General features: G+C 47.1%; 2 protein-coding genes across 2 annotated transcripts; both read right to left on the bottom strand.

The window, feature by feature from the left end:
• On the bottom strand, positions 1-14,360 carry arap3 (ArfGAP with RhoGAP domain, ankyrin repeat and PH domain 3). Its single transcript, XM_088294744.1, has 35 exons — positions 14,203-14,360; positions 9,057-9,207; positions 8,182-8,958; positions 8,047-8,087; positions 7,774-7,859; positions 7,623-7,684; positions 7,103-7,225; positions 6,734-6,803; positions 6,547-6,667; positions 6,257-6,441; positions 6,050-6,156; positions 5,774-5,973; positions 5,599-5,684; positions 5,334-5,516; positions 5,076-5,217; positions 4,371-4,475; positions 4,137-4,290; positions 3,962-4,064; positions 3,642-3,840; positions 3,505-3,568; positions 3,284-3,447; positions 3,000-3,212; positions 2,809-2,914; positions 2,592-2,739; positions 2,429-2,497; positions 2,278-2,352; positions 2,066-2,183; positions 1,853-1,981; positions 1,638-1,774; positions 1,475-1,557; positions 1,377-1,412; positions 1,226-1,289; positions 998-1,135; positions 742-780; positions 1-666 (listed from the first exon to the last, which is right to left on the bottom strand). The coding sequence occupies exons 2-35, from the start codon at positions 9,137-9,139 to the stop codon at positions 334-336; spliced, it is 4,743 nt and encodes a 1,580-aa protein (XP_088150870.1). The 5' UTR covers positions 9,140-9,207; positions 14,203-14,360; the 3' UTR covers positions 1-333.
• Positions 14,361-17,470: 3,110 nt separating this feature from the next.
• On the bottom strand, positions 17,471-20,803 carry LOC148338970 (putative pancreatic secretory proteinase inhibitor). Its single transcript, XM_088293371.1, has 4 exons — positions 20,538-20,803; positions 20,438-20,469; positions 18,446-18,558; positions 17,471-17,793 (listed from the first exon to the last, which is right to left on the bottom strand). The coding sequence occupies exons 1-4, from the start codon at positions 20,587-20,589 to the stop codon at positions 17,748-17,750; spliced, it is 243 nt and encodes an 80-aa protein (XP_088149497.1). The 5' UTR covers positions 20,590-20,803; the 3' UTR covers positions 17,471-17,747.
• Between the last annotated feature and the right edge of the window lie 535 nt (positions 20,804-21,338).

The following is a 21,338-nucleotide window of genomic DNA, read 5'->3' as shown; positions in this document are numbered from 1 at the left end:
TGATTAGAACATCTCAGCCTTTACTGATGAATTGATCACCTTGCAAATCACCCAAATCACCATCACCATAGCAACAAGGCAAAACATTCAAAGCAGCCAAAAAGAACAACTTGTGCGTGAGTTTGACATTCATAATTTTTTTTTTATTAATGCAATTTATGAATAGTGGCTACTTTGGACGACATCCAAAACAGTCCCCATGAAATGGGTGAGTGTGTTTGTGTGTGTGCGTGCCTCACGTGCCACAGGTCATGGTGTACATAAAGAGAGCAGCATTGCCCCCTGCAGGCCACCTACTGCCATTACAAGCCGATAATATTTGTCTGGTGTCCATCAAATGATTCTGAGCTCCTGCGCTTCCTCCCGTTGCTCCTCGTCTTCCTCTTCCTCTTGCTCCCCCTTCCTGCCAAACGCCGAGGTCATTTCCTGTAGGAGGAGCTCTTGAGACGGCGTGCAGCCGGCCTGCAGACGCGTGTCGGCAACTCGGTGAGGGGCGGGTAGCGGCCGGACCTCGGGCGCGTCTCGGCGCTCTCGCGTGTCGCTGCCGGACAGGAAGCTGCTCTCCAGGGATTTGAGCACCTGCAGGCCGAAGTCGCCCACCTCCTCGTAGAGCGGCTCCGGCGACTCAGAACGTTCCTCGGCGCTGTCCTGCTGGACCTTCATCGGCTACGGAAGCAAGCGCGTGAGAGTCAGAGCGCTCGGGCCGCTCTCAAGGCTGCAAATTGAGCAAGGGAGACTCACAAAGTACATGGAGAGCGTCCTGCGGTCGTGAAGCTTCCTCTGTGGACAGCAAACAATGTTTCCAGTCAACAAGGAGTTCGGAGGGTTAAAAGCCGCCTGTAGCGTTTAGCAGCGGCACGCGAGAACTCGTTCAAGGAAGGAGCACTCCCAAAGCTGTTAGCATTTGAACGAGAAGCTCCATTCACATTAGCTTAAGCGCTAACGAGGTTATAAAAACAAAGCGTCGCGAAGCAGTTGAAAGCGCGGCGCGTGTTACCAGCGTCTGATTGGCCGACAGCATGCTTTGGTTGCTGTCGTCTCCTCGGATGGGCACCAGCGGCATCGTGCCGAACTTCTGCTTGGCGATGTCGGATGACGAGTGGCGGCGGAGGACGGGAGGGCCCGGCTCATCGTTCTGCCGAACGCACCGAGGTCAGAGGTCAGGAAGTCGCGGCGGCAGCCCGTTGTCATAGCAACAGAAGCGGGGGGGGGGGAGTATACTGACCTGTGCTTTGAGCAAGCTGCTCACCCAGTCCCACAAGTCAGCCTCGCTCGGGCAACACAGGAACCTGCACGCACACACGCGCGACCAAATGTTTATCCGCCGGCGCAAATAGTCCCGCGCTAGTTGGCAAACATGCGTGTGGGGCACTTACAGCTGATGTTTGTGTGACATCACAGTGAAGCCCCACCTATGAACGCAATCACACGTTAGCCTAGCTTAACGCAAAAACAACTGGATGGCAGGGGTCACCTTGTCGGCGCTTTTAGTTTCCTGCGGACCCCCATGTAGACCTTCATGGTTTTTAGCGACCACTCCTTCTCCGCTTTGAAGCTCTGAAGGCCAAAAACAGGCGACGACATGTTAGACCTCACTCAAAAGTCCCTCAGTCCCAAGAGTCCCCGTCATTGGGTACCTTCTTGTCCTTGAGCAGCAGGAGTTTGTTCTTCTTGATCTGGAAGCTTCTCTCCTGGAATTTGTTTCCCTGAAGCAGTTTGGGGGGATCCTCCCGACACCTCAGCACGCCGACCTTTGTCAGGTCACTCTTGTAGGCTAACGGGCACGCACCCGGGTCGCTGTCACGCTATATTTTCACGTGTGCGCGTGGGTGTTGATGTGCGCTCAACCTACAGGTGAGGATGTCGATGCCGTCGCGTTTCGGGACACTCTTCACCACGAGGTAGGCAGAGCTGGGGTCGGCCATCTTGCACCACTGCAGTGCCTGCTCCAGAACTTTCTCTTTGGGATGCAACGGACGCTCTGCGGACGCACAAAAGCCTCAGCCACAAGTGTGCGTGTTTTGTGTGAGCGCGTGTGCGTGCGCGTCCGTTGCGGTGGACGCACCCAGCTGCCCGTCTTCAATAACCTCAAACGTCATCCAGACATGTTTGTCGCCGGGGGGGACGTTCCTCATATAGAGAACCTGATTTGTCAGCTCCTCGGCACACATGCTGGGCGACACCTGGATGATCGTCACAGAGGCGTCAAAGAAGGGCTAAAGACTGTTACCGTGGCAACAAAAGCATCTTCGTTTACATGTATGTGTGTACGGTTACTTTAAGGGTGACGCAGGTGTCGGGGGTCTTCATCTCCAGGTAGACCTCGATGATCAGATCTCCCGCCTGAGACAACTGAACGGCACAACCAGAAGAAGTGACTCCTCCCACTTCCAGACTGACCCCACCCACCCTGACAAGTGTGAGTTACTTGAGTGTCCTTCCAGGAGGTGATGAGGCTGATCTCCAACTCCATCTGATTCTGGTGCTCCTCATCAATCTGACACAAAGCGAGAAGTCCAATCAGCTGCGCACTCTGAACGTGGACTTGGGGAGCGGAGTCACAAAGTCGACTCGGGGAAAGTCGTACTCACATCAAAAACATACAAGTAGTTGTCAATGAGATCTTCGACGATCTTCACTTCATGTTCTCCCTTTCCGTCCGTTTGGAAGAGGCTGGGAGCGAAGAGCAGCGACAGGTTCTTGGTGCACATCTGGTTCAGGTCGGCACATTTCTGGACCCTGACGGGAGCGATCCATCATGATCACGTGACACCGACGGGACGCCACGCCGGTTCAATTAGAACTCACCGATAGAGGTGGCTAACGAGCGCCGCCAGCGTCATCCGGTTGACCCGTGGAAGAGTCCGGATGATCTCCTTGTAGCGGTCTAACCTCGAACCTTTCGGTTTGATTTCTGAGAAGTAAACGGAGAGAGAAGTGCTCGCGAATCGTGGCGCGTCACCCGATGCTCGGTGCCGTGGGCGGGGCAGTTGACTCACTAGCGCCCTCCTGCCACAGTGGATGGAGGTCGGCCATGAAGACAGGGTCGTCGATCTCCCTGAAGAAGCGCTTGAGCACATCCGTCACATCCTCGATGAAGTGGTCGCCGATGCGCAGTTTGACATTGCGAGCATCTTTCCGGAACTCCTCCATCAGCAATTTGATCCTGGACTTGGCTCCGTTCTTGCGATAGATCCCCTCGTGGCCCAGACCTGTGGGCGTCCACACAACAGCTGGAGAGGTTCTGAAGGACAAACTCCAGATCCGCCCCCGGGCTACTGACCGTACTGCGTGATGAAGGCGATGCAGCTGTCCACAATTATCGGGATGTCATTCCTGCTCAGCTGCTGATCTCGCAGGGCGTTTCCCTTCCCGCCCCCGGCCCGCTGGATGTCCGAGTACCATAAGCTGAAGTCGGTGCGGCCCACGCCCCGCAGGTGGAACGTCCTGACACAACGGCAACGTCAGACAACCGAAAGCAGCTGAAACAAAAGGTCCACTCACCTCCCCTTCTCCACCAAAACGAGAATTTCTTTCTTCTCGTGGTTCTGGCTTTCCAAAGCTACACCTTCAAAACAAACAGTCAGTCAGACAGAACTTGGATGTGATCTTTCGGAGACTTTCTTCTCATAGACACTGACTCAGCTCCTGGAGTCGCTTCAGGTTGATGATGTCTTCGGCGGCGCCGTCGTTTTGTGGACAGATGAAGAGGTTGGACTTCTGCAGGACAAAGTACGCCTCCTTCCACTGCTGAGGGTCCAACATGGCTCGGTAACGCAGGCGCCCAATGCGCTCAAACTCCCGAGTCAGCAGGCAGTGACAGCTGAGCGGTGTCGCGGCCTGGAGAGCAAACACGACCCAGCGGTTCTGTCTCGGGTGCATTGAAAGAGTGCTAACAAGCAGAACACCGTGACTGGGCTGAGACAATCGGCAACGACCCGGCTAAGATAAAACACCTAACCTTTCCGATGGCACTGGTCCAGGTGTGCAGAACCTCGGCTGTCTCCACACCAAACTGATAGACTTTGTCCGAGGTCAAATATACCTCAAAGGTGTACCGGAACCTGAGTGTTGAAAGCACTCCGTCGATTGCGGGTTTTGCTTATGTTCTATGCGGTGCTGAGCAAAAACGTCACCTGTCCACAAAGCCGTTGTTGCTGGACGAGTCGGGTCGGCTGACTCCCAAACACACAATGTCCTTCAGGCTAATCTCCATGCACGGCTCTGCCGATCGCTCCGACTGGTACAAGAGCAGTGACTGATCCACTGAGCACCAGAACTTCTGGAAGTCTGCGGCAGTTCAGTGGACAAGAAGTGAAGCCAACAATTAGCTGCCAAGGGACATATTCCGTCAGGACGACAACTCCAACCTTCGCGAGATCGCCGGGATAGCGTCCCCCTGCTGGCGCAATTGGACCTGAAGAGGAAGCCCGAATGAAGAACCGTCTTCATGATCTCGTCGTAGACGCCAGGATCTACAGGACCAGACCAGAAGAAATTCTATTGACCGTCCACGTTCTATAACACTCGTCTTCATTGCGGCTTGGGAGGAGTTGGAGACCAACCCAGCAACTTTGGAAGAGAAGCTGAGTACACCTGGGACTGGTCGCCAGTCAATCACAAGGACTAGACAGACAAACGACAATCCACATTCACAATCATATGCTGCCAAAACTGGGGGCGACGCATGTGAACCTTTTTCCACCGTATGACAATAAAGTGTCATTGCACATCCACTCCACTAGTTGGCAGTGGCGCTCTCCTTGCCCATTGTGCACAGCGAGTATTAACTCTTCGGTGTAGGTTTGTTCTGCAACGAAAATGCGTTTAATTATAGTTGGGCCGGAGAGTGGGTGGTGGTGGTGGTGGGAGGGGGGGGCAATTTTTTTTTCTTGCGAGGGGAGGTGGCGTAAAAGAAAATAATTGAGAAGCTCTCAACTAATCTGATGTGTATGTTCTTGGAAAGTTCCATGTTCCAACCATTTGTCTGCTGATGCTGCTCACGACTCAGGTGTATTGTCGTCATTTTATGTGACGTCAGTAGTAGTCACAGGAGTCGTAGCAGTAGTACTGACCCGAGTCGGGGAAGTGATCCAGAAGGTCTCTGGTTGGCTGCTGTCCCTGAGCGGTGGCGATCAGGTGATTGGATCTGGCCTCAGAGAAGATGTGAGTGACAGTTTTGAGGAGTGTGTGTTCAGAGACAGCAGAACACAAGACCTAAAGGTCACATAAAAAAAAATAAACTGTTGAGGAACACAAATCGTTTTGGATAAAAAGAGACGAGTTCTTAGACTTGCTGATCAGAACTTGCTGTCATCATCAGAGATGTATACCTTGAGTAGCTGCTCCTGGCTGCTGAAAGCGGGATGGTCCAGTCGGAAGCGTCCTTCTCGGTACTTCAGACCGATGAACTCCCGCCGCTGACTAGGCGACGCGTCGCAATCCAGCTCGTCCGACTGGGACAGGTGGGCCGCCCAGAACTCGTTAGCGCGGTCATTACCCAGCATGATGAAGAGCTGCCACGTGAACAGACGCAAAACAAATGCCAGACAAAGGGTTTCAAGTGTTTTCGGGGTTTCGAGCCGATTCAGGTCTTACCTGCACGATCTGGTTGCTCCACACGCTAGTGTCCAGTTTTAGACTCTGGACTTTGGAAACCATTGTGCCCAGACCTCTGTGCTGACCTGCACTTAGCAATTAAATGATTGGTAAATAAAAGTGATATCACCATGCTAACACGCTACCCTTCAGCATGTCGCTAACCCGGGCGTACCGGCACAGTTCTTGCAGATGACCACACACAAGTTGATGGAAGCCCAATCGGGGTTGACGGCCCGGCAATCGGCACACGTGCGATTGGAGCGGTTGGACCAGATCTTCTCGGCCACCTCATAATCCGACAGGGTCTCGGTGATGGCTTCCTGCAGCGCCTCCATCCAGTCGCGCTTCTCTCTGTCTGATTCGGCCGTGAAGCTGGAGAGGCGGACCGACAATGAGAGGTCGCCGTGGCAACAGAACGGTGAAGGTGTCCAAGAGGTCGAAGTCGTACCTGAAAGTTCTGTAGGGAGTGATGAGTTCGAAACTCTTGTGTTTGCCATCTCGGATGGTGGCACCGCGGGCCTCGATCACCGTGATGCCGATCCCAGTCCGAAAACACTGAAAGCGTGCAAGAAGCGAGATCACGCAACGAAAACGTGTCGACGCAGGGTCCGGAACCACATCAAGGTTCTTTAACGGCTTGTGGCGCTGACGTCACCTGTTGGCTTTTGTGGAGCCAAATTTGCTCCATGTTGATGGCAACGTAAACTTTCGACTTGGTTCCTTTCAGCTCCAGAAAGCCGTGTTTCTGACAGTGAGGACCGGGACCCAACCAACGCCGGCCGAACACCAGCTGGTCCCGGACGTGGTCCTGTAGCGTGGACACCCAACGGCGTCTCAGTGCTGACATGCGTACATCAACAAACACACACACACACACACACACACCCCCACACACGGTATGTCAAAAGTCAGCAAGGAATCACTTTCCCATGTGTGTGTCGGTACCTTCATTATCAGCCTTAAAAACAAAGATCCGCTGACTGGTGACAATTTCAAATTTGTTGTCTTTAGAGGGGCGGGCCATCTGGATGGCAGCCAATGGGACGACTCCTTTCGGGTACGCGTCCTGCGAAGCGAGAAGATAATGAAAATGAAGAAAAAAAATGAAGTCAAGCATGGACTCAAACCTCACCTTTTCATTTCCAAAATACATGAGATTTTTGCCGTCAAACTTGACAAAGCGTTTCTGGAAAACGTAGTTTCTGAAATCAAGCACAAATTCGGGCCCATCAATCCAGTACAAGAAAGTTACAAAATGTGAAAAAGGGAGAAACACACACACACCCAGTCAAGAAGGAAGAAGAGAAGGACGAAGACGAGGAGACACAGGACAGGACCAAAATGATGACACGCACAACGAGAGGGTGTGTTGAACTTTCAAGCCTGAGGCACAGGCGCACACACACACACACACACACACAAACGATCAACATTTACCAAAGTTACAAAATCTTCCTCGACCTAACCTGGACCCGCCCACTGAAAAAAGTAAAAAACGCACCCTTGCGGCGACAATTTGTCCAGCCACCCGCTGATGATGGGCGTGGCCCTGTCGCTGAGGGAGGTGTAGCTGGCGTACGGCGAGATGGTCTGGTCCTCGTCGCCGTCCGGGGACACCACGCAGCTGCAAACGGGAGAGAAATGAGTGTACAGTCACACCGAGGCGCCTTCGCACACCCTCAAGGTCTCGCCACACCTGGCCGCCAGTCGCCCATGTCGGGCCGGTAAAACTGACGGTGGACGCGTCGCAGCAACACCAGTCTGACGACGACTACTTTGTAGCTTCTGTGCGTGTGTGACAAGTGGATTCTCCGTTTTGCTATACAACACGTTTTGATGAGGCCCAAAAATGCGACGTGAAACACTTATTTCGAGTGCTGCGATGAAAAAGCACCAGCCAATGGTTTGCTGGTGGCCCGAAGCGGACAGAACCGGACACGTCCGGTCGACAGCAGCTTGGTGTGTAGAGACCTAAAGGTCACGTGGCACTTCGCTAACATCCTGAATGTCACTTGATTTACCCGTGATCTTGATCACATTTCCCTTCCCGCCTCCCGGTTTCTCCATCTTGTCTCACGTCGATCTGATTGAAAAACAAAGAAATAAAAAATAAATAAATAAATAAAAAAGCGTGTGGACGCTGACATCAAAATGGCGGCGTCGAGTTCTCACCTCACTGCTGAACGTGTTGACTCCAGCCCTTTGAAAAAGGGTTTCACAGTAAGGACTGATGACGTCATCAAGGTCAACGGGGTCATCTGGGAACACAAACATGGAACTGCAGCGTGAACACGAGGATGTCACGATGATGTCACGATGACATGCTATCATGTGATGTCACATGGTGATGCCACCCAATGATGACGTCATAGTGACACCACATGATGTCACACAATGACGCCTTACAGTGACATCATGCTGCACGAGGGGCGTGGCCACACTCACCTCTGGCTGATCCTGATGAATTGTTGCTTGATGCTCCGCCACTGCCAACAGGATTCAAAGGGATTCCATAATGATCGTTAATTGATTGATTGACTTTTTGGCTGCTGGTCGAATTGATTGATTGGTTGTCCAAACCTGTTTCTCTGGTTCCTGTCAATTGCCTGTCGAGGAGGCGTTGGAGGCGGAGACGCGACAGTTCCCCAGTAGATGTCATTGGAGATCATCTCAATCCTGCTCGAGCCGAACCAGCGCGAGGACCCGGATGTCCTGCCATCGTCATGGCAACCAGGAGGCGAAGGTGAACACGAAGCAGGAAGTGGTTGGCTGTTGTGCGCTTGTGCAGGAGGAGAAGGCAACGGGGACGTGGTGAGCTGAACCGGACGGGCGACCCTCGGGGGAACGGGCGGCAAGGAACCGTCCGGCCTGCCGACGGGCGCTGCCTCGTCCCTCCGGCCGGGCGAAGGTGAGCTGATGCCGTCTAAAAGTGGGAAGCAGATGGACTCCTGGGAAAGTCTCCTGTGCGGTGACGGGACCAGGTCCGGTGCTGGGGATTGAAAGTGAACCGGTGCGGTGCGGCGCCGGTTAAAAACGGTTCTGGGTTTGGGCACCGGCTTCAGCATCGTGGCCAGGTCCGGAGCCGAGCTGTTCCTGAACGCTTCCAAGCCGCAGGAAGTTCGCGGCGGCGACGACGTCGGCGAAGACAACGGCATGTCTGTCACGGAATGGCGTCGTTCAGCCGCCGCTTTCTGATTGGCCGTCTGAGCGAGCCGCCTCTGCACATGCGACAGAAGTCTCAGGATCCGTTTGCGATGTCCGGTGGCTGTTATTCCCAGGCTGACCAGGGCGTCATGATCCAAGTGGGCCACGTCGGCGGCCAATAGGAGGCCGGCTCTCTGGAAGGACGCGTGGTACCTGTGCAGAACAAGACGGATACAGGATGTCGGGACTGCGTGCACGATTGCGAACCAGTCCCCCACCTGTGTTGCTTTCTGCAACGAGTAACCTCTGACCTCTCCAGATGGATGGCGGCCAGGAGCGTTTCCACCGCCGTGTTAGTATCCAGCGTCGCCATGACGACCATCGCTAGCGCCATCTCCTGACGCCATCACGGCGCCATCACCAGTCACAGCGAGCCATCGTCAATGAGACCTTTTTCAGCACCTTGCAAAAAAAAAACCAAAACAAACACAAAGCTTAGATGTTAGCGCAAAAATATTTCGCTAACATGTTAGCATAGTCAAAAACTGACAAAACCACGCAAACATGTTAAGGTAGCGTTAAGTGACCAAAACATGAAAGTAAGTAAATATATTAGCACACCATAAAATGATTCATTCACTAGTCTCGAATGCAGGCGTGGGCAAACTACGGCCCGAGGGCCACATGCGGCCCATTTAACGTTTTAATCCGGCCCGCCGAACTTGAAAAAAATTTCATGAATAAACCTCGTTCATGTTTTATTTTCTAAATACAGTTTTTTTTTTCCAAAGACATATATATTGTAATGCATTTGTTCACTTTCATTTTAAATTAAATGCATTTTTTTGATGAGGTGGGGTGAGGTGACCAAAACACTCCATCCATCTGCTCCTGGTCCGGCCCCTCTGTCAAATTTTAGAACCCATTGTGGCCCGCCAATCAAAAAGTTTGCCCACCCCTGCTCTAAATGTGTCAGTGTAGCAGACCATGAACCTAAAAAAAAAACCAAAATCTGTTGCATTTTAACATAGCAAGAAGTGACGATCAAAATATGCAAAGAGGTTAGCAGCATTTGTCTGTAAAATCAGATGGAGGAAGTGGCCAAAACATGTTGATAAATTTAAAGCTCGCGAAGCAGGAAGTGACCCAAAATCATCTTACAATGGCAGGAAGAGCCAAAAATCTTCAGTTTTGCAGAAAGTGACTCCCAAAATATGTTGCTTCCATACTGCACACACATTGCTTCACATAGCAAGAACTCAACTTAACAAAAATGTATTTATCCAATGAAGCACTTTAATTGACCAAAAGGAAAGAAGGGGAGAAGGGAGATTTGATGGCTCAAGTGAGCCAGTCTTTGTTTTTGGATCGCCTGGGCGTGAGCTGTGGCCGATAGCAGCTCTTGACCGTCTGCGCGTTTTCTTAAAACTCGTGGGGGAAAAAAAAAATGCAACCACACTAGTGTCATCCTGAACCACTAACGAGGTCACGGCAATATTCACGATCCTTATTTCTTTCAGCGAAAAACGACCATTGTTTCCATTGTTTTCTTTGCATGAGCAGTGGACCTGAACGCAACGTAACGTACATGTTACGCTCGACAAATGTTTTTTTTTTTTTCAAGTGACAAACTTCCACATCCGTCTGGAAAGCTTGACAAACGCGACTGACTCATCACAACACACCAACTCCAGTGGGGACTTTTCAAAGAGGGCAAAGTAGTCACACGCTTCCTTGTCAAGCAATGTCGACATGACAATGTTGTTGAAGTGGTTGTCAGCGAGCTCCTCGGTGGACAAAATGAGCCAAAAAATGCCGTGAACGCGTTCTTGATTTCCGCAGGCCAGACCGGAGGCCCTGAGTATCGCAGGAAAGGCCCACAAAACATGTGGCGGCTAACACTCAAGCACCGCAGGAAGAGATCAAAACTTAGTGTAATGTGGGAGGAAGTTGGCCTCAACTTGTTAACAGGAAGTAACCAAAAGGCGGCGGTGGGCGGTCAAGGCCTTTGAGGCCTTTGCTGGCCTAACAGAAAATCAAGAAATCCTGTCATATTATCTCCTTGTGTTGAATTTTTAGGTTTGAGTTTTTAGCCAATCAGAATTCAGCTAGCTTGTGTTGCCAGGCAGAATTCATAATATCAGTAGCACACACTATTCGCCCAAGGCCTTCAGGCACAATTGTGCGAGCGTCTGTTCTGTGTCTCAAGGGGCTTTTACAGTTGATAGACACTTGCGATAGCCAATCAGATCACGAGTTGACGTAAGGTCTTCTGGCTTGAAGGTGATGAACGTGTCTTGTGATTGGATAATCACTCGTGAGGGGGCAGCGCTTTGCGGAAATAACACACCAGAAAGTCGTAACTGGCGACCGATCGAATATCTAAAATATATTCTTGCTTTTTTTTAAACAACACTGGCCGAAGGAGAATTTAATTGCAGATGCACTTGTGAGGCCATTTTCAAGATGGACCTTTCAAGAGAAGCGAGGTCGTGCAACACCCAGTAGAGCATAAATGTCTCTCTGTATATTATTCCTTGAGCCGTGATATCATAAATGATTGAATTATTAGGGTTATTTATTCAAGTCGGACTAAGTAGGACTTCACTGAAGGTCGACGTGTGAAATGCACGGCCCGCCACTGCCAAAAGGGGTTCCCAACGTTGCAGGAAGTGACCAAAACATGCTGCGGCCATGTTAGCAGACCAGCAAGTGACGAAAACACGAGGTGAGCTTGTTCTTGAACGGCCTCGTTGATGTTTTCATCCCTCACATTTGATGCAAATGATTGGGTCGCTTTGATGACTTGAAGCTGGCTAACACAAGACCGCGATTGTTACACACATGCGCATAGACACAAGCGCACGCACGCACAATCGAGGCGTTTGTTAGTCAGCATGTGTGTCGAGCAGACCTCGGTCCCTCCCGAGGACGGCGAGGGGGCGTGTTCCCAAACAAAAGGAGTTCTGTTCCGTTCTGTTCCGTTCTGCTCTGTTCACATCACCCAAATGGAGGCCACGAGAACGTCCCGGCCTCGTTTGTTCCTCACGCTCGCGTTTCGGCCCCGGCCGAACACGTTGCCGTGGCGATGCCTGACAAGGCCGCCAATCACAGCGGAACAGGTCATGTGACTGGACAGGATGCAAACGCACCCGAACTTCCTACACGCATGCACGATAAGAGTATCGCACAAGTTTGTGCGTGATTGTGCAGGAGGAGGAAGTTTGTGTGCCGCGAAGGCCGGTGTGTATGCGTGAGTGTGAAGGACGTTGCGTGTGTATATTTCCTGAAGAGGCTTGACTCTGCATTGTTGTGTGCGTGCATTATGTGATTGGTCAAGTGGACAATGCAAGCTGGACATCCGGTTGTTGTCAAGTTGGCGAAGACGCCCCATGAGAACTTGATGAAGACATCGGACAATGGCGTCCACCACGCGCGACCCAAAAACCAAAAGCCAGAATGCCACGGTGGCGTGTTCCCGCGCCAAGGTGTTGCCATGATGTCACGCTGCGATGTGAGATCACATTGCTCGCGTCGCTGACGCACGGTCGTACAGGCAGCAAGCGCTAAGAAAGCGGACAGAGGCGGGAAAAAAAAAATCAAAAAAAAAAATCGCTTACAACAGGAAGTGGCCAGCGAATGGCCGTGACATCACAACGGGAAGTTTTCAACAGGAACATGCCGCCTTCCGACATCCTCTTACTGTGTTTGCGTGTGCGTTGGCGGGGGTGTTTGTTAGGTAGGGACGATGACCCACCCTGCCTGCAAGGAATTGTGGGAAATCCTAAAAGAGCAGAAAGGAAGCAAACACCTCCTTTTCCTTCACCCCCCCCCCACACACACACACACACACGCGCACTCTTTTTTACAAGGGCGAGTTGTGATTCCAAGCATTGCCTTCTTTCAAATTATCGAGTACTTGCGAAGGCGGTCGATACTAGCCATTGATGGTTAAGGCATTAAAAAAAAAAAAAAAAAAAAGTTCTAAAAATGTAAATCTGTGTATGAGCAGAAGAGTTACTTTGAGCAGTGGCACCCGATCCTGACCTTTGACCTGTTCCTGAATGCTCTGACGGGGAAATGAGAACAGTGACTTTCAGGAAGAATTTGCTCTTGATTACAATGCGTTTCGTTTCACGGAGCGGTTTATTTGAATGCACGCCCCCCCCTTTATTTTTTTTTCCTAAACCCCAATTGCATTGCAAACTAATTTTGCACTGAAGAAGTTGAATCTGTGACTTGCAAGAGCAATGTTTTGAACAGGCTGCCCAGACGAGGGCAAGAAAAGGGTGCGCTAGTTTTTCAGCACAGGGATGAGAATCACAAAAAAAAAATTGTCTGAAGTATTAGTCACCCTCTGAAAATTATGACAAGGATCGCCACAATATTTGGGAACTGACGTGAGCGCCCGTGCTCACAAAATGCAAAATATTAGCGGTGGAAGTTGTCATAAAAAGAGATGCTCGTATATATCCATTAGTGGAGATTGATTGCAGTTTTATGACATTGAGTGACGTGAAGCTTGTTTACATTACCTCAGCTTCAGAAAACAGGTGAGCTGTGATTGGTCGTTAAAAGAGACCAAATTATTAATCAGAATGCTATGTTTAGATGAGCAAAGTGCCACAGAACATTTTAATGCAAAGATTATTTCCGGGTTGACTTCCCCTTTAAACGTGACTGTACTTTGTCACTGGTTTCTATTTTACGTTGACCTCCGACAGGAAGCGGGATTTAAATATTTTCTCTTCTAAAAATGCAACATCAGCCGCTCACACATTGTTAAAGTCGGTAACTGTCATAGGAAGTGAGCTCGCAACAAAAGTGTCCATGGAAACAAAATGCCCGTTCCGCTATACATGAAGTGCCATGCAGATCTCACGCAAAGGCTCATGGGGCGTGGGAATAAGGTGGATAAAAGATCAGTCGGAAAGTCACCACACGTGGGCTCCCTCTAGTGGTACTCAAAAGAATCACTGCATTCAAGACAAATATGATTTACATTTACCACATGACATTCAATCTGACATATTCAAGTGAAGCTTGTAGATGTACAACAGTTTTTTAAAAAACTTTTTCTTTTAAACTTCTCAGTAATGAAATAATTTTCCAGTACAGTCTAGTAACATTTCATTTAAGCGTACCAATCACTTCAGGACTGAAAAGTCTTTGAATTTTGAGAACTGTTTGCAAGTTGTCCATTTACTATGAGAGCTCATTTATTCACGGCTAGAACCAGTCCGACCAGGAAAACCAGTCCAACAAGCAGAAGCGGTTAGAGCTGTAGAACTACTCAAACCAGTAGAACCAGACAGACTAGCAAAACCAGTACAACCAGAAGGAAAAGCAGATCAGTCGAACATGTCGAGAACACAGTGCGCATGTGTACCCGGTTTAGTCCAATTCCGACAGAACCGAACCAGGACCCAAACAAATTGACCAGGAGCGGACACTCACTTGACTCGTGCTCGAGCTCCTCTTCTCAACCGGTTCGGTTCGGTTGGCCTTATCCACACGCAGTCCAGAACCGTAACCACATCCACACGGGTGGTTCTGAGACTAGTGAGAGTTGGGCGAGTTCTGTTGGACAGCGGACGTTCACACGCGAACATTAAGGCACAGTAGGAACAACGTACACGACTTCCGGATGTCAAAATAAAAGCATAAACAAGTGTTGACTTCCGTTTGTTGGCTGACGCAATAGTCATGATTTGATATTATTAATCACTACACGTACGCTGTTGGGGATCAAATTCGCTATTAAAACTGATTAAATGACAAATATAAAAAAGAATCTAATTAAAAAAATGTTACACTGCTCTATTTCAAAATAATTACGATATTACTCATGATATTAAAAGTGTTTTTGTATAGATTATAAACATAAAGATTAAATAAACAATGTTAATATATTATTCTGTTATGCTATCTAAAATTATACTATTAATGTTAATAATTATTGATTTGAGATGACACTGTTCCTTTGCATTTCTTTAGAGATTTTTCCCGGAGTATTGGTAAATCCGTTTGGGCCATTATCAACGGCATTCCGGAAATCAAGACCTGGACCATCATGCTGACTTGGGCCTTCTGGCTCCTTATCTAAAGCCAAAAAGTTTGAACTTGGTTTTAAACTGGCTAGTGATTTAAAATTGGACTCACAAATTGGTGCTGTTGTTGTCAAATCCATCTTTTTTTAATCTTTGGCAGCTGGCTAAGGTGAGGTATCTCCTTTCTCAACAGCACTTTGAAACAGTAATTCACGTCGTCATCATAACTTGGCTGGATTTTTCCTCCATCAAGCATCTCCAGCTGCTCCAAAATGCCGCTGCTTGCCTCTTGACGGGTATTCGTAAAAGGAAGCGCATAACTCTCGACTTTGGTTTGACTGTAATGATAATATGACCACATTTTTCAGTAGGTTGTAGTAAGCGTGGAATTTCTTTCAAAATTATGAAAATAAAAGACAATTCAATTTGGTTCAAAATATATTTTAATACAATGTGTAATGAAATGAAATGTGGTGTCAGGTGACAAGAAGCGCTCATGTCCAACTAATAGTTTTGTGGGTCGCGAGAATGATGAAGACAAGAACAAATTTTCAAGCTTTGCTGGGCTGCTGCTGTTGTGCGGACAGGAAGCAAGCGCCTCGGTGGCTGCCCGGGAGCTGGTGGAGTTTCCTTTCCTCTCCTCTCCTTTCCTTTCCTCGTCCTCGCCGCCAAAGACAATCAGAAGCCTGCAGACAGGAAACGGGAAGTGTCTGAGACAATATGGAGGCGGACATCAAAACAAAGTGAGGAAGTGCCACTTGACCGGACGCCTCTGTACGGACACCTCAGCGTCATGTTAGCATCAAGTTGATAGGACATTAGTGGACATTAGTTTCATGTTAGCATCACTTTAGCATCATGTTAGCATCACTTTAGCATCATGTTAGCAACATGTACCACAATAGCTTGACCTTGGCACCTTATTAGCATCAAGTTAGTTTCAACTTAATGCTAATGAAGCATCACTTCAGCTTCACGTTTGCAATGTATCATGTTAGCATCTTCTTTGTGTCAAGTTAGCATCATTGGAATGTTGATTGAGCATTACATTTGATCAATAACGGTAGAAACCAAGTCCCACTTTCCTTTGGAAAATCAATTAATTGAAGTGATTATTTTAAGTGATATTTGAATTCTTGGCAATTGTTATCATTGCAAGGGTTGTAATAGTTTTTTGGAAAATAATTGTTCAAAAGTCATCTTTTTCACAATTTGAGTGCCAAAATGCCTCAACCGTAATGTGTCCCAAATAAAATGTCATAATTTGCAACATGTTGGCTCATGATGGGATTTTTTTGTCGTTGTTTTATATGCTTGTTCTTCTTTTACAAACGTCACTCAAGCTGTTTTTACCATTAATGCCACCAGGGGGAGCCTCATGACGATTTTTTTTTTCATGACGCACAGATGTGGGCTCTGCAAGAGAAAGTGCCCGGATGGAGTCACACAATAGCTGACGGCAAAATAGATGTGATGTGATTTCTAAGATATGTATTAATTTTTGAATGAGTCCGAACAATGGCATGTCTTTTTTCATCACTTTGAATGGATAAAGACAAGAGTGTAATGGCTTTCGTGACTATTTGGGATCATTCAGAATCAGAATCAGACATTGGGCTGCCATGTCATTTTTGCAATTGATTGTCTTTATTATATTGGCCTAAAATCGAGATCATTAATAACCTTTTGAGAATAAGACTTGAAGCAAGGATGTTCTAGCATGGCATACATTAACATATATAAAAGCCAGGTGGCATCGGTTCCTGAGGTGAAACAAGCAGACTTGTTTTTTTGCAGGGTCAGCATGTTGTCGGTTTTGCTCAGAGTAAAGAAGAAGGTCGTCGAGTCTTGTGGTGAGGTTTCCACTGCTTCAAACATATTCTCTTGGGACGATATACGGGGGGGCGTGTGGGTGAGTAAAACGCTCAGTTCTTTGGTCTGTTTGTTAGACGTAGGTGTAAATGTAAAACAGAAGGGGCGCCAGGACACTGCCTTGAGGAAAGCCATTTCGTTGTATTCGCCAATGGCTTTGATTTGTTGTTTAATAAAACAAAGGAGCGTTCATCTTTTAGAAGGGCTCCAAGGAGGTCTGCAAGTGCCAGGACATTTGTCGATTCCGAGATTGTTTACTGCTTAGAACTGCAACATAATGTGTTTTATTTATTATTTATATAATTTCATATTTATTTTTATTTAAGTCATTCAATCCATAAGAGAAACATATACATTTTCAAAAAAGTAGTCCCCGCCTCCCAAAGACGTATTTCTACGTCTTAGCCTTTTTTCTTTTTATGTCACAGCTCCGTGTTTGTATAATATTAGAACACAATATTCTGTTGGCCTCGCAAAATCCGTCGAAATCCAGAAAAATGCTGGAATTGAGGGTTTTCCTCTCATGATAATTTCTCGGATTAAATGAGTTAATTATTCCATCTTTAATTAATTTAATTGATATATTTAATTAAATTATTTGTTATATTGCACGGAAGAGGTGAGTTCTCCAATCTCGTTGTACACGGAGTACAATGACAACAAAGCGCATTCTGATTCTGGTTCAGTGTTCAGTTCAGCAGACAGATCAACAAAAAAAAAACAGCTCCTGTTATGAGTTCTCTCTGGAACCCGTCTTCGATGTGTTGTGTAAGATTCAGGAGTGGGTTGTTGTAAATTTGCCAGAACGGGACCCAGCTTGTCGAGGGATGATAAGCGGTTCAATGAAAGTAGAGAGCCCGTTAAAAATGAGGCGCTTGTTGACATTACATCGTCATTTATTTCATCGGAAAACAATTTATCACATTCAAATTCATTGTTTGGGCGTTTGTCTTCTTGCACACGTGACAAGCAAAAGATCGCACGTTTGTTTTAAGAAACACCATGAAAAATAGACAAACGTGTGAGTGTGCGTAGTCTGTGAAAAAAAAAACAAAAAAAACACGCGATAATGTGATGTCATCAGCAGGGGCCGTCCTTCATGATCACAATGTCCAACTTCTTCTCCCTGCAAACTCACACACATGCACACCCGGACACGCACACATAGGAACAAAAAAAACATGAAAGGTCACATGACCGTGACTGTTCGACCTGTCTTTGCTAAGGCCATGAAATAATCTCAAAAGAAATATTTTTTTAAAATAAACAAATGACAAAGATTCGCTATAATTTGCGTTATAATTATAGTTCTATAATCATAAATTATAGTTACAGTTATGTATTTTCAAAAAACACTCTCTTGTAGTATTTCGTTGAGTTTTTTCAATTTTAGTCATAATTCATTTGTTAGCGTTCATTCACGATAATCAACTCAGTGTAAAAAAACAACAATGAGTGTCAACAAGCAACAGTTGATTTGATTTCTACGTAGAAGATAAAGAAATATATTCATTTGTTGTCAGTGTTGCTGCTGCATCATTTGTAAAGGCTTCAGACGACATAAATGCGAATTAGCGTTAGCATGTTAGCGGCCTGAAAAGCCAAGCCAAGTGGTTATTTCAAATGATTGTAATTGTTTTTGCTTCCTGTTTGGGGTTTCCCTAAAAATCAGCTTGGGGTGTCCAAAAACCGCTTGAAGCCTCTTTTCAGGAATTATAGACCGCTATGATGAGGCGTGTTGTAAGTCGGTTCGATCGCAAACTCGGAGGTCAACTCACAGTCGGTGGATGCACAGAGCGCATTCGTTGGGGTAGGTGACGCCGTCGCTGCCGCACACGGGCGAGTAGTTGAGCGGACACGCTCGGGTCAGGGTGGTGCCGCTGCACTGCGGCTGCAAACAAACCAAAAGTGGTTACCACGTGGACACAAGGAGCCGCAAGCGCTGACAATCGCAAACTCCAGCTTGGGTGAGAACAAAAAGTGCATCCAAAAAGGTGTAACTGCATACACACTAATTTGTGTGTGTGTGATCCACAAATCTTTTTGTGACGCAAACATATAATTTGATCCTAATAGTACTTTTAGTTAATGTATTGTATGTAGGCTCTGTTATTTTTTTTTTAGGGTGACTTTTACCATGTGTCAAGAGACTGAAGTTGAAAATTTGGTTTCTGGTTAATTCTGGCATATTTACAATTTTCTTTTTTAATCTATCCTGTCCCTAAAAAAAAAAGAAAGAATAAAATTTAAACAAGATTCATTATATGTTGTCAGCTTGCCTTATTTTTATTCATTTATTTATTTTTATTTATTTATTTTATTTTTATTTATTTATTTAATTAATTTTTATTTATTTATTTATTTTATTTTTATTCATTTATTTATTTTATTTTTATTTATTTATTTATTTGCTTGTTTATTTATTTGCAAATAGGATCAAGATTGAAAAAGTTCGGAACCTTTTGGAGCCATCTCTTGCAATTGATGTTGCCAATGTTGCGAATACGCTCAACTTGTTTGCGGAGTACCAACATTCCTACGAGACAAAAACAAGCTAGGGCCTGTAATTATTTTTCTACAACGAGACAACTAAGAAAGACAGTTTGAGCAACGCTAAATCAGCGCATTGGGTCGAGGACAGTTTGAAACACTCCATGTATGAAAAAGATGAACGTGGCTTTAAACTTTATCAAACTTCACATGCACATCTTTGCCTATGATGAAATCAACGTCTGAAAATATCAAAACGATCGACGTAATATGCCCGGATGGACAGGCATGAATGTTTTGCTCTCCATACTGCAGGTGCATCCTCTTAATCCTTAATGAGGAAATGTTTCAAGTCCATAAAATCCAAACTAGTGAGGCGATCTTTTATGATATTTGTGCGGTCGTATATTATTAGAGTCAGGTGCAAACCTCGGAATCCTACCAAAGCGTGGTTTTTGGTGTCCTTTTGGAGATACCAGCAATTGACCCTTATCACAGAGTCACAGCTCAGGTGTCGAGCAGCCGTCTCCAAATTGGCGGTTGACGGCTCGTAGCTTGAGTATGAAATGAGCTAAGTGAAAAAATAAAAGCTAACGTCCCTTGGTGGATTTTTTAAATTCAATAATCTAGTAAAATTTACTGAGAATGTCTGAATGAAAAAACGTTACTAGATGATTTTTTTTTTTTCAATTAACGATCAAACCCCATTTTTTACAGTGCTCCTTAGATAGCGTCATCTTTCCTCGCAATCATTTCTACTAGATACGGCGAAACACACAGCGATATAACAGGTGTTCTGAAATTCTTTCCTACCCATCGACGTCCTACAAATGCCTAGTGCGCATGCGCACTGCGCCGGTAGTGATTTTGTGGGAAGTATAGTTTTCTGTCCTACCTGCCGTTTGCTTGATTAAAAGTGGGGAGTACTTAATACTTTTATTTTCATTGAGTCTTATTTGAATTCATTGCCTCAAAATACACTGACGTGTGTTTCTGTTGAGCACATTACTCACGCAGTATATATGTCTCGCTCGTTTGACATCGCCAGTAAAATTTGTTTGTAAACATATCTTAGCCTCTGGTCGGACGTTTCGCATGGGTCGGACATTTTGACAGATCAGGCTGTCAAATCAGCTTCCGGTATGACGATTCGTACGAGTAGGACATTTTGGCAGAAGACCGGTTCAAGTGTCCAAATTTCCAAAGCCCAAATTTCTGCTGGCATTTCTTTCCCTCATAATGAACGTGATTGCAGTCGAGCAACTTCAGAAGTTTCTTACCCTCCTGAAGATGCTGGCTTGGTCCTCAGCATCTGAAAAGAAGAAACATGCTTGAAGATGAGCAACGACTCACCGGCCGGCATGTTTGAAGGCAACTCACGTGAGTGGACGACAAGCGTCAGCCAGACAAGCAAGAGCCGCGCGCGCCACATGCTGACCGCCGGACCGCACCTGATGTGGGCCACGGACGTACTCACTCCATGTACATATAGCCGCCCGCGCACGCGCCACCACGCGCACTCGTGTTGTGACGGCGCTTTTGTGCGCGTCTAATCTCGGGATCAACGCCGTTCGCAGACTCTGCTGAGCCAGCGCAAAAACGCAACAACAAGCCGCTCGGACAAAACACGCCGAACCAGACCACGCGTCATCGGCTGCGTGTCGGCTTTCACGTGCGTCGGTTGGACAACATCACGCACGCTCGTGCACGCATTCAGAGCAGCAGCAATTCACCAAGGATTGTTTTGCTTTTTTTCTCTTGAAGTTTTGCAATAATGCAAGGACACTTCGACGTGGTCACCGGGGAAGGGGATCGAACCCTCAACCTCTGGGTTGGGGACAACCACTAAGTTTTTTAATTGCACTGATTGCCACGCATTTTGCATGCGTGTCTGTTTTTTATTTGGCTGAACGTCTACTTGTGCGGCACCTGTGTGTGATGTAGACATTATGTTCTCAAAGCTGATTGGCTGTCGCTGAAGAGGGATGAACTAGGCCCATGTGGTTTGGGCCTGAAATACTGACGGGAACTGAGTGACAGACTGACGATTCCCACCATAAATTCATACTGGAGTCTTAGTTTGAAGAAAACTCAGCTCGAGTACTGATCAAAGAATCTCTAAATTGTTGTCGTTTCCATCTTGGCGACACATCTTTGAATGGCAGAAGCCACAAATACAAG

The sequence above is a fragment of the Idiotropiscis lumnitzeri genome, chromosome 4, assembly GCF_059441095.1.
Source record: "Idiotropiscis lumnitzeri isolate Australia: NSW breed Sydney's pygmy pipehorse chromosome 4, RoL_Ilum_1.0, whole genome shotgun sequence".
NCBI lineage: Eukaryota > Metazoa > Chordata > Actinopteri > Syngnathiformes > Syngnathidae > Idiotropiscis > Idiotropiscis lumnitzeri.
Note: the sequence above shows the minus strand (reverse complement) of the source record. Positions and strands in the feature narration are given on the sequence as shown.

Coding starts and splice junctions, on each gene's coding strand:
- LOC148338970 (XM_088293371.1), bottom strand. CDS start 20,589: ATGTGGCGCGCGCGGCTCTTGCTTGTCTGGCTGACGCTTGTCGTCCAC. Junction 18,559..20,437: donor AAGCCAGCATCTTCAGGAGG/GTAAGAAACTTC, acceptor GTTTGTTTGCAG/CCGCAGTGCAGCGGCACCAC. Junction 17,794..18,445: donor GCTCTGTGCATCCACCGACT/GTGAGTTGACCT, acceptor GTGAGTTTGCAG/GGAGAAGAAGTTGGACATTG.
- arap3 (XM_088294744.1), bottom strand. CDS start 9,139: ATGGCGCTAGCGATGGTCGTCATGGCGACGCTGGATACTAACACGGCG. Junction 7,860..8,046: donor TTCATCAGGATCAGCCAGAG/GTGAGTGTGGCC, acceptor TTGTGTTCCCAG/ATGACCCCGTTGACCTTGAT. Junction 5,517..5,598: donor GGAGCAACCAGATCGTGCAG/GTAAGACCTGAA, acceptor TTCACGTGGCAG/CTCTTCATCATGCTGGGTAA.